Source organism: Pongo abelii, chromosome 11 (genome assembly GCF_028885655.2).
Source record: "Pongo abelii isolate AG06213 chromosome 11, NHGRI_mPonAbe1-v2.0_pri, whole genome shotgun sequence".
Classification (NCBI taxonomy): Eukaryota; Metazoa; Chordata; class Mammalia; order Primates; family Hominidae; genus Pongo; species Pongo abelii.
In genome coordinates, this window is record NC_071996.2 from 121,814,643 (window position 1) to 121,829,544 (window position 14,902).

The 14,902-nt window shown below is 54.1% G+C and overlaps 1 protein-coding gene across 3 annotated transcripts; it reads left to right on the forward strand.

Annotated features, from left to right (window-relative positions):
• Positions 1-1,323: 1,323 nt before the first annotated feature.
• On the forward strand, positions 1,324-14,551 carry SLC11A1 (solute carrier family 11 member 1). Of its 3 annotated transcripts, XM_024243856.3 has the most exons (15): positions 1,331-1,594; positions 2,179-2,321; positions 3,462-3,584; positions 4,357-4,476; positions 5,862-5,968; positions 6,385-6,455; positions 6,790-6,857; positions 7,025-7,180; positions 9,070-9,228; positions 10,398-10,487; positions 10,598-10,717; positions 12,210-12,359; positions 13,351-13,424; positions 13,867-14,020; positions 14,160-14,551. In XM_024243856.3, exons 1-15 carry the CDS (start codon positions 1,588-1,590, stop codon positions 14,268-14,270), a joined length of 1,653 nt encoding a protein of 550 aa, XP_024099624.1. In that variant the 5' UTR covers positions 1,331-1,587; the 3' UTR covers positions 14,271-14,551. The 3 variants fall into 3 exon arrangements, with proteins under 3 accessions (XP_063569117.1, XP_054405811.1, XP_024099624.1); XM_054549836.2 differs by lacking the exon at positions 13,351-13,424 and having other exon boundaries at positions 1,326-1,594; XM_063713047.1 differs by lacking the exons at positions 13,351-13,424; positions 13,867-14,020 and having other exon boundaries at positions 1,324-1,594.
• The last annotated feature ends 351 nt before the right edge of the window (positions 14,552-14,902 follow it).

The window sequence follows — 14,902 nt, forward strand, 5'->3', positions numbered from 1 at the left end:
TAATAGAAGAAACGGTCGAGCATGGCGGCATAGGTCTGTATTCCCAGCTACCTGAGAGGCTGAGAAGAGAGGATCTCTTGAGCTCAAGAGTTTAAGGCTATAAGCCAGGCATGGTGGCTCACACCTGTAATCCCAGCACTTTGGGAGGTTGAGGTGGATGGATCACTTGAGCCCAGGAGTTCGAGACCAGCCTGGCCAACATAGTGAAACCCCGTCTCTACTAAAAAAAAGATACAAAAATTGGCTGGGCACGGTGGCTCACACCTGTAATCCCAGCACTTTGGGAGACTGAGGCGGGCAGATCACAAGGTCAGGAGTTTGAGACCAGCCTGGCCAACGTGGTGAAATCCCATCTCTACTAAAAATACAAAAATTAGCCGGGTGTAGTTGGCGGGTGCCTGTAATCCCAGCTACTCAGGAGGCTGAGGCAGGAGAATTGCTTGAACCCAGGAGGCAGAAGTTTCGGTGAGCCAAGGTCGCGCCATTGCACTTCAGCCTGGGTGACAGAGCAAGACGCCATCTCAAAATAAATAAATACATACGTACATATATACAAAAAGTAGCCGGGTGTGGTGGTGCATGCCTGTAGTCCCAGCTACTCAGGAGGCTGAGGCAGGAGAATTGCTTAAACATGGAGGGCAGAGGTTGCAGTGAGCTGAGATTATGCCACTGCACTCCAGTCTGGGCAACAGAGTAAGACTCTGTCTCAAAAAAAAAAAAAAAAAAAAAAAAAAGGGAGTTTGAGGCGCAGTAAACTATGATGGCAACACTGCACTTCACACTTCACTCTAGCCTGGGTGACAGAGCGAGACCTTGTCTCCAAAAAAAAAAAAAAAAAACCAAAAAAAGAGTGGGGGTGGAATAGAATAAACAACTCTGAGAAGGGACATGATCTGGTGACAATCTCAAGTGAATCAGTGGTTGAACCAGGACCAAATCCCAGTGTCCCATCTTCTGGGGACATCCTGAGTCTGAATCTTCAATGCATGTCCCTTCTGCAGTGCCTTCCTCTGTGGCCCTCAAAGGGAAACTGAGGCCTTTGAGGACATGAAGACTCGCATTAGGCCAACGAGGGGCCTTGGAACTCCAGATCGAAGAGAAGAAGAAAGACCTGACTTTGTGTGTGTGTATGCGTGTGTGCGTGTGTGTGTGTGTGTGTGTGTGTGTGGCGGGGGGGGGGTCATGGGGTATTGACATGAATACGTAAGGGGCAAGAAGCATCTGAAATCAGAGCTAACTTGGGAGGCACAGAACATGGGGTGCCTGGAAGGGGAACAGATGTGTTGTGGGGCACAGGGCAGGCTGGGAGGGGAACAAAGGTCCACTCCATGGGTAACCAGACCCTTCCGCCAGGGCTGGCCACTTCTGCCTTTGGAAAATGTTTCACAACACCCCATGTTGTGTGTGTGTGTGAATTGGCCGATGTGAAGCGAATGTTGATGTAAGAGGCAGGGCGCTCAGCTGCGGATGGGTAACAGGGCGTGGGCTGGCACACTCACTTGCACCAGTGCCCAGAGAGGGGGTGCAGGCTGAGGAGCTGCCCAGAGCACCGCTCACACTCCCAGAGTACCTGAAGTCGGCATTTCAATGACAGGTGAGTAGTGGCCCCTAGGGACAGAGCCTGATTGGGGGGTGGAGTGGAGGAGGTCACTAGGCTGGTGGAGACTTGAGGAAGCAAGAAAGCCCTTGGTTCCCTGTGGAAGCGTCTGGTCCCCCGTGGGAGTCCTAGTCTAGAACACAGTTCTGGACACCAGACTCAATCTCACTGGGTGGAGTCCTTCACACCCCTAAGGGGTCTACCTTTCCTTTGTCTGAAGTCCGTGGATCAAAGCCCCTGGAGCTTTCTGGGCTGCCGGAGAAGGTGAGGGGTCGGGCCAAGGGGCAGACATGTGGCCTCAGCTTGCCCTTCTTAGAGCCTAGGGTCTCTCTGCATTTTCTGTGGCAGGAGATCTGCCTCTGGGCATCTGTCCTCATATGAGAGGACAGTAATTCTGAAGCTGCCATGTCCCACACATCTGGAATGTTTGGTTGAGAGGTGGCGGTGATGGACCCAAGATGGGGGCCAGGGACCTTAGTTTCTCCACTTTTCCGGGAGGAGGAGGGAAGGGAGCAGGCGGCTTTAACTCTGGGCCACCAGAAAGAGGCAGGACACTCACCATGCTTCATGGGCCCCCACAGGTGACAAGGGTCCCCAAAGGCTAAGCAGGTCCAGCTATGGCTCCATCTCCAGCCCGACCAGCCCGACCAGCCCAGGGCCACAGAAAGCACCTCCCAGAGAGACCTACCTGAGTGAGAAGATCCCCATCCCAGACACAAAACCGGTGGGATACTGGAAACTTCCTGGGGGCTTGCAAGATTGACAAGATCCTGTGGGATCCCATGGGCTGGAGAATGGGGTCTCCTTATGATCATGGGTGGCAAGTCCCTTCCAGTTCTGAGCAGCAGTGGTGGACAGTGGCAACTGCCCCTTCCTGCTTCCGTCCTCAGTGCTTAGCTGGGGTGCTTCAGTATTTGTCTAAAAATGATTAAATGGCCTTCTCTATGAATCTCAGCTTTCCTATGAAGGAAAAGAGGCCCGAGGGGAATTGGGATTGGAACCTTGAGGACATGTTTTAGCATTTAGGAAAGGGCATAGGGAGAAGTGAAGGAGGCTGCAGGCTGGCATCTAGCATCTAGGATGCTGTCACCTGCATTTCCAGTATCTTCTCTTTCTTTGGAAATGGAGTCTTGCTCTTTGCCCAGGCTGGAGTGCAGTGGTGCGATCTCAGCTCACTGCAACCTCTGCCTCCCGAGTTTAAGCGATTCTCCTGCTCCAGCCTCCCGGGTAGCTGGGATTACAGGCATGCACCACCATGCCAGGCTAATTTTTGTATTTTTAGTAGAGACAGGGTTTCACCATGTTGGCCAGGCTGGTCTCAAACTCCTGAGCTCAAGTGATCCGCCCACCTCCGCCTTCCAAAGTGCTGGGATTACAGGCACGAGCCACCGCTCCCAGCCTCCAATATCTTCAGCAGATTTCTAAGTCGATACACCATGCCCTGGAACAGGGTAGGGGGACCATAGCCTCAGCGGACCACAGAGAGGAGGCCCTGTGGTCGGAAAAGGAGCTGGCGAGGGAGGAGCTGGGTTAGGGAGGCTTGGCCCCCTCACCCCCTTAGACAGCCCCCTGTGAGGTCTCTGAGGACCTGACAAGTCAGGGCTTGAGAGGGGCAGGCAGTTCAGGTGCAAGCCGGCTGCTGAGCTTAACAGATCCAGAAAAAGATCCTCTGTGACTCATCAGAGCATGCTGCTTCCTCCACCCATGCCCTCCCCATCCTCTGGGTGGCAGACCCAGGAAAGGGCCATGGAGGGCAGGGCTGGGCTGATGAGCCTGTTGGGGCTCCTCTAGGGGATGGCCAAGGCCAGCTGCCACCATCCCTATACCAGGACCCCCTCACTCTACTCCTGTCACCCCCACACAGGGCACCTTCAGCCTGCGGAAGCTATGGGCCTTCACGGGGCCTGGCTTCCTCATGAGCATTGCTTTCCTGGACCCAGGAAACATCGAGTCGGATCTTCAGGCTGGCGCCGTGGCGGGATTCAAAGTAACTAAGTCGGGACCTGAGTGGGGACACTTTCGAGAGGGAGGTGACCAGGCTAAGTGTTGAAGGCCCCTGCTGGCCATGTTTCTCCAGTGTGGCCTGGGAGCTGGTGTTAAATTCAAATGGGCCCGAAAAGGGTCCCCAGGGCAGCCCTGCCAGAAGGTGGGGCATTTGTGTGGGGGGTAGGGGACTGGACTCCTCTCTAAAAAATATGTATATTTATTTATTTATTTAATTTTATTTTTTGAGACAGAGTCTCACTCTGTCGCCCAGGCTGGAGTGCAGTGGCACAATCTCGGCTCACTGCAACCTCTGCCTCCTGGGTTCAAGTGATTCTCCTGCCTCAGCCTCCTGAGTAGTACATGCCACCATGCCCAGCTAATTTTTGTATTTTTAGTAGAGATGGGGTTTCACTATGTGGGCCAGGCTGGTCTTGAACTCCTGACCTCAAGTGATCCACCCGCCTTGGCCTCCCAAAGTGCTGGGATTACAGGTGTGAGCTACCTTGTCTGGCGTAATTTATTTATTTATTTAGAGATGGGGTCTCACTATGTTGCTCAGGCTGCTCTTGAACTCCTGGACTCAAGCAATCCTCCCACCTTAGCCTTTTAAAGTGCTGGGATTACAGGCGTGAGCTACCAGCGCCCAGCCAGGATGGGACTCCATCTCTCCCACCCCCTCCCTGAGGAGTGTCCTTGGTTAGAGGGTACCACAAGCTCAGGGGCTTTCTGAGGCTGGCCTCTCTGGCTGAAGGCCTCTCCCTGCCTCCTCACAGCTTCTCTGGGTGCTGCTCTGGGCCACGGTGTTGGGCTTGCTCTGCCAGCGACTGGCTGCACGTCTGGGCGTGGTGACAGGCAAGGACTTGGGCGAGGTCTGCCATCTCTACTACCCTAAGGTGAGCTTGGGGGGCCTGGACAGGGAGAACCACTGGCCCCAAACCCCAAACAGCCATTTTCAGCTTCCACTATCAAATAAATACATGATCTCACATGGGGCATCCCAAGTCTATTTGTTTTTGTTGTTGTTGTTGTTGTTTGTTTGTTTGTTTCAGTCGGACTCTCGCTCTGTCACCCAGTCAGGAGTGCAGTGGTACAATGTCAGCTCACTGCAACCTCTACCTCCCAGGTTCAAGCGATTCTTCTGCCTCAGCCTCTCGAGTAGCTGGGATTACAGGTGCCCATCACAATGATCGGCTAATTTTTGTATTTTTAGGAGAGCTGGGGTTTCACCATGTTGGCCAGGCTGGTCTCGAACTCCTGACCTCAGATGATTCACCCACCTCAGTTTCCCAAAGTTCTGGGATTACAGGCATGAGCCACTGCACCCGGCCCCAATTCCATTTGATAGATGGAAAGACTGAGGCTCAAACTGATAGCACATAGCCTAGAGGGACATGAGAGGCATGTCATTTCACAGAAGGGGTAATTAAAATTTGGGAAAGTGACTTGCCCAAGACAAAAAATGGGGAGGCATCAGCTCAGGAATGGTCATTGGCTGGGGTGGACCCTGGGGACTTGGTTGTTGTGTGTCCAGTTTGGAAAACAGAAATTATAGCAGTGGACATTTCAAAGGTATTGAATGCAGGGATTGAAAGGTTTGGGAGGGCTTGAGGGGCAAGGGAATAGGGTGTTACCCAAAGATCAGAAAGCTGCTACACCCCTGGCACAAGCCCCAGAGCCATCCTTTGCTGCTGAACTCCTGGAAGCATTATTGATGCTGATGAAATGGCCACTAGTGCTGCCAGAATCCAGGTTGCCTGGTGCCACTGCCAGAAATACCACAAGAAGCAGGGGGAAAAAAATGGTTTATCTCAGCCAGGGGCGGTGGCTCATGCCTGTAGTCCCAGCACTCTGGGAGGCCAAGGCAGGTGGATCACCTGAGGTCGGGAGTTCGAGACCAACCTGACCAACATGGAGAAACCCCGTCTCTACTAAAAATACAAAACTAGCCCGGCATGGTGGCGCATGCCTGTAATCCCAGCTACTCGGGAGGCTGAGGCAAGAGAATCGCTTGAACCCGGGAGGCGGAGATTGTGGTGAGCCGAGATCGTGCCATTGCACTCCAGCTTGGGCAACAAGAGCAAAACTCCATCTCAAAAAAAAAAAAAAAAAAAAGTTTATCTCTGCCTTTCCATCTCCTGTATGCTCTTCCTACATAATGTAGGAAGCCCATTGGCAAGACTGTCTTGTAAATGTAGTCTGAGATGACAGACAAATGTAGTCTGAGACGACAGACAGATAACCGGCCCACCCTTAATGAAGGATCATCTCCTCCCCATAGGTGCCTCGCACCGTCCTCTGGCTGACCATCGAGCTAGCCATTGTGGGTTCCGACATGCAGGAAGTCATCGGCACGGCCATTGCATTCAATCTGCTCTCAGCTGGACGGTACCACCCCAGTGTACCCCAACTCTTCAGGCCAAGCAGAGAACAGCTGCTGCTACTTCCCCCCACCCAGTCCCTCCCAGAGTCTATTTTATCCTGCTGTCCCCTCTGAAGCAGGGCTGCTGCCCTGTTTTCCAGAAATGTAAAGTGACCTATCTAAAGTCACACAGATGTGAGTCATGCAGGACTTTGGGACTGCAGCCCCAAACTCCCTGCTGCGCCGGGTGCCAGGTCTCTCCTCTAGCTCTGCCCTGCCTCTACTGTTCTATGCCACACTCCCACACCCCTTGACCTAGCTGTCTGGGGGCGCTTAGGGTCCTGCTCCCAGGAGGCCAGATTCCTGTCTCCAGCCCTGAGGCTCCGTAGGAGTTAGAGACCCCTGGACCAGGCTGGGCTGACCTGGGCCATTCTGGTTTCAGAATCCCACTCTGGGGTGGCGTCCTCATCACCATCGTGGACACCTTCTTCTTCCTCTTCCTCGATAACTATGGTGGGTGCACACCCCACCTCATAGGGGAGTGGTGGTGGTGAGGGTGCTGTACTGGGAGAAGGGCTCTGACATCGAACTGCCTGGGAGCGCACCTGAGCTCCCTCACTCTCCCTGGGTGGCCTCTAGCGAGTTACTTGGACATCCCTTTCTTCACCTGTAACGTGGGGAAATAATAGCACAGACATCAGAGGGTGGTTGTGAAGACTGAGTGAGGTAACATATGTTAAGCACTTGGCACTGTGCCTAGAAGCGCTCGTAGTATTAGCCATTACGAATTGTTGATGTTACAGATTTTTTTCGTTGGTTTGTTTAGTTTGTTTGTTCTGCTCCGTAGGGTTGCGGAAGCTGGAAGCTTTTTTTGGACTCCTTATAACCATTATGGCCTTGACCTTTGGCTATGAGGTAGGAAGCCAGTGCTGCAACCCCACTGTGGACCTCCCAAGATCATTCCTCTCCCTTCCCTCTGGCCGCTGGCTGCGGGGGGCTGGGGTGGGATGGAGACTGAGAAATGGTGACCGCGGCATGGTTGCGAGGGGCGGGGCTTGTCCTGACCAGGCTCCTCCCTGCAGTATGTGGTGGCGCGTCCTGAGCAGGGAGCGCTTCTTCGGGGCCTGTTCCTGCCCTCGTGCCCGGGCTGCGGCCACCCCGAGCTGCTGCAGGCGGTGGGCATTGTTGGCGCCATCATCATGCCCCACAATATCTACCTGCACTCGGCCCTGGTCAAGGTGAGCAGAGAGGGGAGGGGAAAGGAGACCCCCACTCAGTCGGAGCCATGCTGGCTCCGCCTCCAAGCCTGGAGCCCCTCCCCTCTGGCTCCTTCCGTCAGGATTTTCGGAGCCTGTAATAATTGAGGGTCAGGCGGGGCGCGGCGGCTCATGCTTGTAATCCCAGCACTTTGGGAGGCGGAGGCGGGCGGATCACGAGGTCAAGAGATCGACACCATCCTGGCCAACATGGCGAAACCCCGTCTCTACTGAAAATACAAAAACTAGCTGGGCGTGGTGGCGCGCGCCTGTAGTCCCAGCTGCTTGGGAGGCTGAGGCAGGGGAATCGCTTGAACCCGCGAGGCAGAGGTTGCAGTGAGCCGAGATCGCGCCACCGCACCACTCCAGCCTGGCGACAGAGCGAGACTCTGTCTCAAAAAAAAAAAAAAAAAAAGTGTCTACTGTGCGCTGGAAGGAACAGACAGTCAAGGCCTCTGCCCTTCTAGAGTTTCCGTGCTGGTGGGGTAGACGGATGACAAGCAAGTAAACCAACAAAGGAAAGAATTATAGGCCGGGCGCGGTGGCTCACGCCTGTAATCCCAGCACTTCGGGAGACCGAGGCGGGCGGATCACAAGGTCAGGAGTTTGAGACCAGCCTGGCAACATGGTGAAATCCCGTCTGTACTAAAAATATAAAAAATTAGCCGGAAGTGGTGGCGCGTGCCTGTAATCCCAGCTACTCGGGAGGCTGAGGCAGGAGAATCACTTGAAGCCAGTAGGCGGAAGTTGCAGTGAGGGGAAATGGTGACATTGCACTCCAGCATGAGTGACAGAGCAAGACTCCGTCTCAAAAAGAGAAAAAGAAAAAGAACTATAGAGCTGGGCGAGGTGGCTCACGCCTGTAATCCCAACACTTCCGTAGGCAGAGGCAGGTGGATCGCTTGAGCCCAGGAGTTCGAGACCAGCCTGGGCAACATGGTAAAACCCTGTCTCTACCAACAAAAAATAAAATAAATTAGTTGGGTGTTGTGCACACCTGTAGTCCTAGTTACTCAGGAGGTTGAGGCTTGAGCCCCGGAGGTCGAGGCTGCAGTGAGCTGAGATCCCACCACTGCACTCTCAGTGACACAGTGAGACCCTGTCAAAATAATAATAATAATAATAATAATAATTGTGAAAGGGACTCTGAAGTAAACAAAACAGAGAAATATGATAGAGAATGACTGAAAGTTGGGGAAGTAGATCAGGGAAAAGATATTACAAGCAGAGGGAAAGCAAGTGCCAAGGCCATGGGTACAAATGAAAGAGACTTGGGTCCCTAACAGCTTAACAGTGGCTCACACCTGTAATCTCAGCACTTTAGGAGGCCAAGACAAGAGAATGCTTGAGCCCAGGAGTTCAAGACTAGCCTAGCAAGACCCTGTCTCTACAGAAAATTTAAAAATTAGCGGGTTGTAGTGATGTGTGTCTGTGGTCCCAGCTACTTAGGAGGCTGGGGCAGGAGGATCACTTGGGCCCATGAGGTGGAGGCTGCATTGAGCCATGCATTGCACCATGGCACTCCAGTCTGGGTGACAGAACAAAACCTGTCTCTAAAAAATAAAATAAAGTAAGCTGGACACGTCTGAGGATGGAACAAGGTGAGTGAAGGAGTGTGTCAGGACCTGAGGTAGCCAGGGACCTCAAAGGCCAGCCTTGCTTCACCCACACAGTGGCTTACAGTGGTCAGGCCTCTGTGGCAAGAACAGAGATGTAGGAAACCATCAGCTGACCTGAACCTGCCCCAGACTGCCACACAGGGGACCTGAGAAGGTACTGGGCTTTGGGGAGAACATAGAAGTGTGAGGGTGGGGGACACTGTGGTGGCTCTGAGGGACTTTGGCACTTCCCTCTCCCTTTGATCTTTGTAGTCTCGAGATATAGACCGGGCCCGCCGAGCGGACATCAGAGAAGCCAACATGTACTTCCTGATTGAGGCCACCATCGCCCTGTCCGTCTCCTTTATCATCAACCTCTTTGTCATGGCTGTCTTTGGGCAGGCCTTCTACCAGCAAACCAACCAGGCTGCGGTGAGACACACTTTCCCCTGCACCTGAGGCCACACACGTACTCATGTCCTGTAAGCCTTGCCGAGGACCCCAGGCAATGCAGCTGAGCCCTTCTGAGTCTCTGCCCTGATAATCTTCCCTGTGGGCAGATATCATTCATTCAGCAAATAATCATTGAGCATTTGTTATGTACCAAGCACATCCTAGACCCTGGGGATACAGCGGTCAATGCTACAAAGACCCAGCTCTCTGCAGCTTAAATAGGGAGGGAGGTGAGCAGACAGGAATGAATACCCAAGGGCAGTGCAGAGTGGGAAGAAATAAAGGGGGTGAAGAAGCATAGTTGAGGGTATAGGGGTGGGGTCTGCATTAGCCCAGGTGGTCAAGAAAGGCTTCTTGGAAGAGGTGACATTTGTGCTAATACTGGAAAAGGAACTAGCCAGCTCCTCCCTGACTCTCTGGGATCTGGGACCTGTGTCTGTCTCCCCTTCTGAGTGGATCTCAGTCATGAGGCTCTAACAGCTGCAGCCGGGGTTGGGGGCTTCCTGAATGCTGAGTCCTGTGGGAGAAGGGGTGGCCAGGCCTCCAAGGACCTGGGCACTGCCACTGCCTTGCTCTGTGACCTTGGGAGGTCACACTCCTCCCTGGGTCTCACTCTGTTCCTTGGCACCAGGAGGGAGATCAACATCGGGACTGCAAACCCTTGTCTTCAAGACTAGGCAGGCGCAGAGTTGTAGGAAGTGGACAGTGTGAGGAGGGCATGGCAGCCAACTGTCTCTGTGATGATGCCAGCTCTTACAAACCTAAAAGAAGCTGGAGACTGGGTTCTTATGCCAGGCCTTCTCAATTTTAAATGTTGGCAACAAATCCACATTAAAGAAAAAAAAAACCCGGCCGGGCGCGGTGGCTCATGCCTGTAATCCCAGCACTTTGGGAGGCCGAGGCAGATGGCTCGCTTGAGCCCGGGAGTTCAAGACCAACCAGGGCAACATGACAAGACCCCCATCGCTACAAAACATAAAAGTAAAACGAAACAAAACCCAGCTTACTTTGTTAGCCAAACAAAATATGTCTGGCCAGATTCAGCCTTGGGCCACCAGTTTTGGAACCCTGGTCAAAGCTAGGCAGTCCGGTTTCCCAAGGCTGAGCGTGCTCCTCACATCTTCCTTCTACTGCCCTGGTACCCGCAGTTCAACATCTGTGCCAAGAGCAGCCTCCACGACTACGCCAAGATCTTCCCCATGAACAACGCCACCGTGGCCGTGGACATTTACCAGGGGGTGAGCGCGGGTGGGCGGGGAGGGTGTGACCTAGAGCGGCTCCCCGCCCCGCCCACCAAGGGGCGGGGCCTCGGGCGGGGCCACCGGTTCCACCACACTCGTTCCTGCAGGGCGTGATCCTGGGCTGCCTGTTCGGCCCCGCGGCCCTCTACATCTGGGCCATAGGTCTCCTGGCGGCTGGGCAGAGCTCCACCATGACGGGCACCTACGCGGGACAGTTCGTGATGGAGGTAGGGCAGGGGGCGGGACCGGACGGGCAAGGGGTCCAAGGACAGCAGGCACACTACTGGGGGCTAGAACTCCGAGCCTTGTGGATCCTTTTTTCTTTTCTTTTCTTCCTTTTTGTTTTTTGTTTTTTGTTTTTGTTGTTGTTGTTGTTGTTGTTGAGACGGAGTCTCGCTCTTGTCGCCCAGGCTAGAGTGCAGTGGCGCGATCTCGGCTCACTGCAACCTCCTCCTCCCAGGTTCAAGCTTCTCCTGCCTCAGCCTCCTCAGTAGCTGGGATTTCAGGCAACTGCCACCAGGCCTGGCTAATTTTTGTACTTTTAGTAGAGACGGGGTTTCGCCATGTTGGCAGGCTAGTCTCGAACTCTTGACCTCAAGTGATCCACCTGCCTTGGCCTCCCAAAGTGCTGGAATTACAGTTGTGAACCACCGCACCCGGCCAATTTTTGTATTTTTAGTAGAGACGGAGTTTCACCCTGTTGGCCAGGCCGGTGTCAAACTCTTGACCTCGTGATCCGCCCACCTTGGCCTCCTGAAGTGCTGGGATTACAGGCGTGAGCCACTGCGTCCGGCCTTTTCTTTTCTTTCTTTCTTTCTTTTGAGATGGAGTTTCGCTCTTGTTGCGCAGGCTGGAGTGCAATGGCGCGATCTCCGGCTCACCGCAACCTCCGCCTCCTGGGTTCAAGCAATTCTCCTGCCTCAGCATCCTGACCAGCTGGGATTACAGGCCACCACACCCAGCTAATTTTGTATTTTTAGTAAAGACGGGGTTTCTCCATGTTGGTCAGGGTGGTCTCGAACTCCCAGCCTCAGGAGATCTGCCCGCCTCGGCCTCCCAAAGTGCTGGAATTACAGGCGTGAGCCACCGCGCCTGGCTCTTTCTTTCTTTTTTGAGGCAGGATTTCACTCTGTTGCTCAGGGTGGAGTGCAATGGCACCATCACAGCTCGCTGCAGCCTCAACTTCAGCCTCCCGAGTCATTGGGACTACAGGCTCATGCCACCACACCAGGCTAATTTTTAAAATTATTTGTAGAGATGTGGTCTTCCTATGTTTCCCAGGCTGGTCTCGAACTCCTGGGCTCAAGTGATCTTCCCGCCTTGGCTTCCCAAAGTGCTGGGATTACAGACGTGAGCCACCCCACTCAGCTTTTGTTTCCTTCATGTCGCCCAGAGGGCGACACTATAAGCCCCATTTTACAGATGAGAAAACTGAGATCCTGACAGATGAGGTGACTTGCTGGAAGCTGCAGACACAGGACTAACAGAAGCCTTTTCCCCAAAACTGTTTAGTCTTCAGCAACCAGCTATGGGATGGGAGCTCCCAATTTCTCCCCACCCATCCCCTCTTGCCACCTAGGGACAGAGCTGCCCCCAGTTCAACAGTGGAAAAACAGAGCATGCCCCCAGGGATAAGTCAGTTGAGGGACTACAGAGGATCTCTCCTCTGGAATCCCCAGTCCTGTCTACTCCTCACCAAGGAGCTCCCCCCCACCCCAGGGCTTCCTGAGGCTGCGGTGGTCACGCTTCGCCCGAGTCCTCCTCACCCGCTCCTGCGCCATCCTGCCCACCGTGCTTGTGGCTGTCTTCCGGGACCTGAGGGACTTGTCGGGCCTCAATGATCTGCTCAACGTGCTGCAGAGCCTGCTGGTGAGATGCGCCAGCCCCACCAGCCCTGCCCACTGCTGAGCTAAACAGGACCTCCAGCAACCCCCACGCTGAGCCTTGCCTGGGCCTGCCAGGCCCTGTCCCAGGCACATCTTGCCTACAAGGCTTCCATTGTCCCTGCAGCCACCCTGGGGACAGGAGGGTAGGAATCACCATTATCCTTCCCCCCTCCCACCACCCCAGATGGTCTCCCTCTGTCACCTAGGCTGGAGTGCAGTGGTTCAGTCATGGCTCACTGCAGCCTGCCCTCCCAGTCTCTAGCAATCTTCCCACCTCGGGCTCCTGAGTAGCAAGGACTACAGGTGCATGCCATCACACCCAGCTAATTTTTTTTTTTTTTTTTTTTTTTTTTTTTTGAGATGGAGTTTCACTCCTGTTACCCAGGCTGGAGTGCAGTGGTGAGATGTTGGCTCACTGCAACCTCTGCCTCCCAGGTTCAAGCGATTCTTCTGCCTCAGCCTCCTAAGTTGCTGAGATTACCAGTGCCCACCATCACACCCAGCTAATTTTGTGTATTTTTAGTAGAGACAGGGTTTCATCATGTTGGCCAGGCTAGTCTCAAACTCCTGACCTCAGATGATCCACCCGCCTTGGCCTCCCAAAGTGCAGGGATTACAGGCATGAGCCACCACGGCAGGTCTAATTTTTTTTTCTTTTTTAAGTAGAGACAAAAGCTCATTATGTATGTTTGCCAGGCTCATTATCCCATTTTACAGATGGGAAAACTGATGCACTCAGTTAAGTTACTAGTGGCAGAGCTTGGATTCAAACCGAAGCAACCTGGTGCCAGAGCCCCCAAACACTTTCTCCTGCTTTGGAGCCCACAACCTGAGACGGAGAAGTAGGCTCAGTGTGGTTAGGGCAGCTGAGCTCACACCCATACAGAGGGTGTCAAGCCACGCCCATCTTGCCCCAACCCTTGCCATATTCTGAGGCAGGATTCCTCAGCCTAGGCTCCTGCTGCTCTCCCCAGCTCCCGTTCGCCGTGCTGCCCATCCTCACATTCACCAGCATGCCCACGCTCATGCAGGAGTTTGCCAATGGCCTGTGAGTACCCCCTTTCCCAAGTGCTGGATTGCATCACCGCATTTCATCCTCACAGCCACCCAGAGATACGAGCTACAATTCTCCCCATTATCCCAATGAACCCACAGAGGCTGAGAGAGGTTAAGGGACTTGCCCAGGGTCACACAGCTAGCAAGTTGGGGAGCCAAGACTGGAATCCAGGGCAGAGGGCTGTTTCTAGAGCCTGAGCTCCTCACTCTCACCTCAGACTCAGCTCTTGCCAAATCCCGCCAGTGTGTAGCCTGGAGGTCCCAGGAGGCAGGAGGTGGGGAGGGAGTCTGTCTGCTCCAGGTCCCACAGCCCAGAGAAGCGGCCTTGGTGTATCCACCCCCACCCCCAATGTGGGCGCTGGGAGATGAAGAGGAGTAGATGCAGGTGGGCCAGCAGCAACCAGCCAGACCTGAGCCTCTCTCGTGTCCCCCAGGCTGAGCAAAGTCATCACCTCTTCCATCATGGCACTAGTCTGCGCCATCAACCTCTACTTCGTGGTCAGCTACCTGCCCAGCCTGCCCCACCCTGCCTACTTCGGCCTTGCAGCCCTGTTGGCCACAGCCTACCTGGGCCTCAGCACCTACCTGGTACAGTAGGGCCAGGGGATGCCTTGGGAATGGATGAGGCAAGGACAGGAGGCAACCAATGGGGAGGGCTTGGGGGGACACATTGGGGCTTCCCCAGAAGTCTTGGCCTCTCCCCAGCTCATGGTCGCCCCTCCCCCAGGTCTGGACCTGTTGCCTTGCCCACGGAGCCACCTTTCTGGCCCACAGCTCCCACCACCACTTCCTGTATGGGCTCCTTGAAGAGGACCAGAGAGGGGAGACCTCTGGCTAGGCGCACACCCCGGGCCTGGCTGGGAGTGGCATGGATGACGTGACTGGCCTGCTGGATGTGGAGGGGGCGCGTGCAGGCAGCAGGATGGAGTGGGACAGTTTCTAAGACCAGCCAACCTGGGGGCTTTAGGGACCTGCTATTTCCTAGCACAGCCATGTAATTAACCTCTGGGTCTCAGTGTCCTCATCTGTAAAATGGAGACAACACCACCCTTGCCATGGAGGTTAAGCACTTTAACACAGTACCAGGCACTTGGGACAAAAACAAACAAACAAACAACATTTCAAAAGGTATTTATTGAGCACCTGCAGGCGTGACCTGACAGCCCAAGGGCAGGTGGGGTGAGAGCTTGGGGACTTGGGCGGGACACAGGCTCCAAACTGGAGCTTGAAATAGTGTCTGATGAATGTTAAATTATCTATCTATCTATTTATTTATTTATTTGAGACAGGGAAAGGGTCTCCCTCTGTCGCCCAGGCTGGAGTGCAGTGGCGCAATCTTGATTCATTGCAACCTCCACCTTCTGGGTTCCAGCGATTCTCTTTATTCAGCCCCGGGAGTGGCGCGCGCCACCACGCCCAGCTAATTTGTGTATTTTCAGCAGAGACGGGGTTTGCCATGCTGGCCAGGCT

Excerpts from the sequence above, each read along its gene's own strand:
- SLC11A1 (XM_024243856.3), top strand. Across the intron at positions 9,229-10,397 it reads AGCAAACCAACCAGGCTGCG|TTCAACATCTGTGCCAAGAG; the intron begins GTGAGACACACT and ends TGGTACCCGCAG. Across the intron at positions 10,488-10,597 it reads CCGTGGACATTTACCAGGGG|GGCGTGATCCTGGGCTGCCT; the intron begins GTGAGCGCGGGT and ends TCGTTCCTGCAG.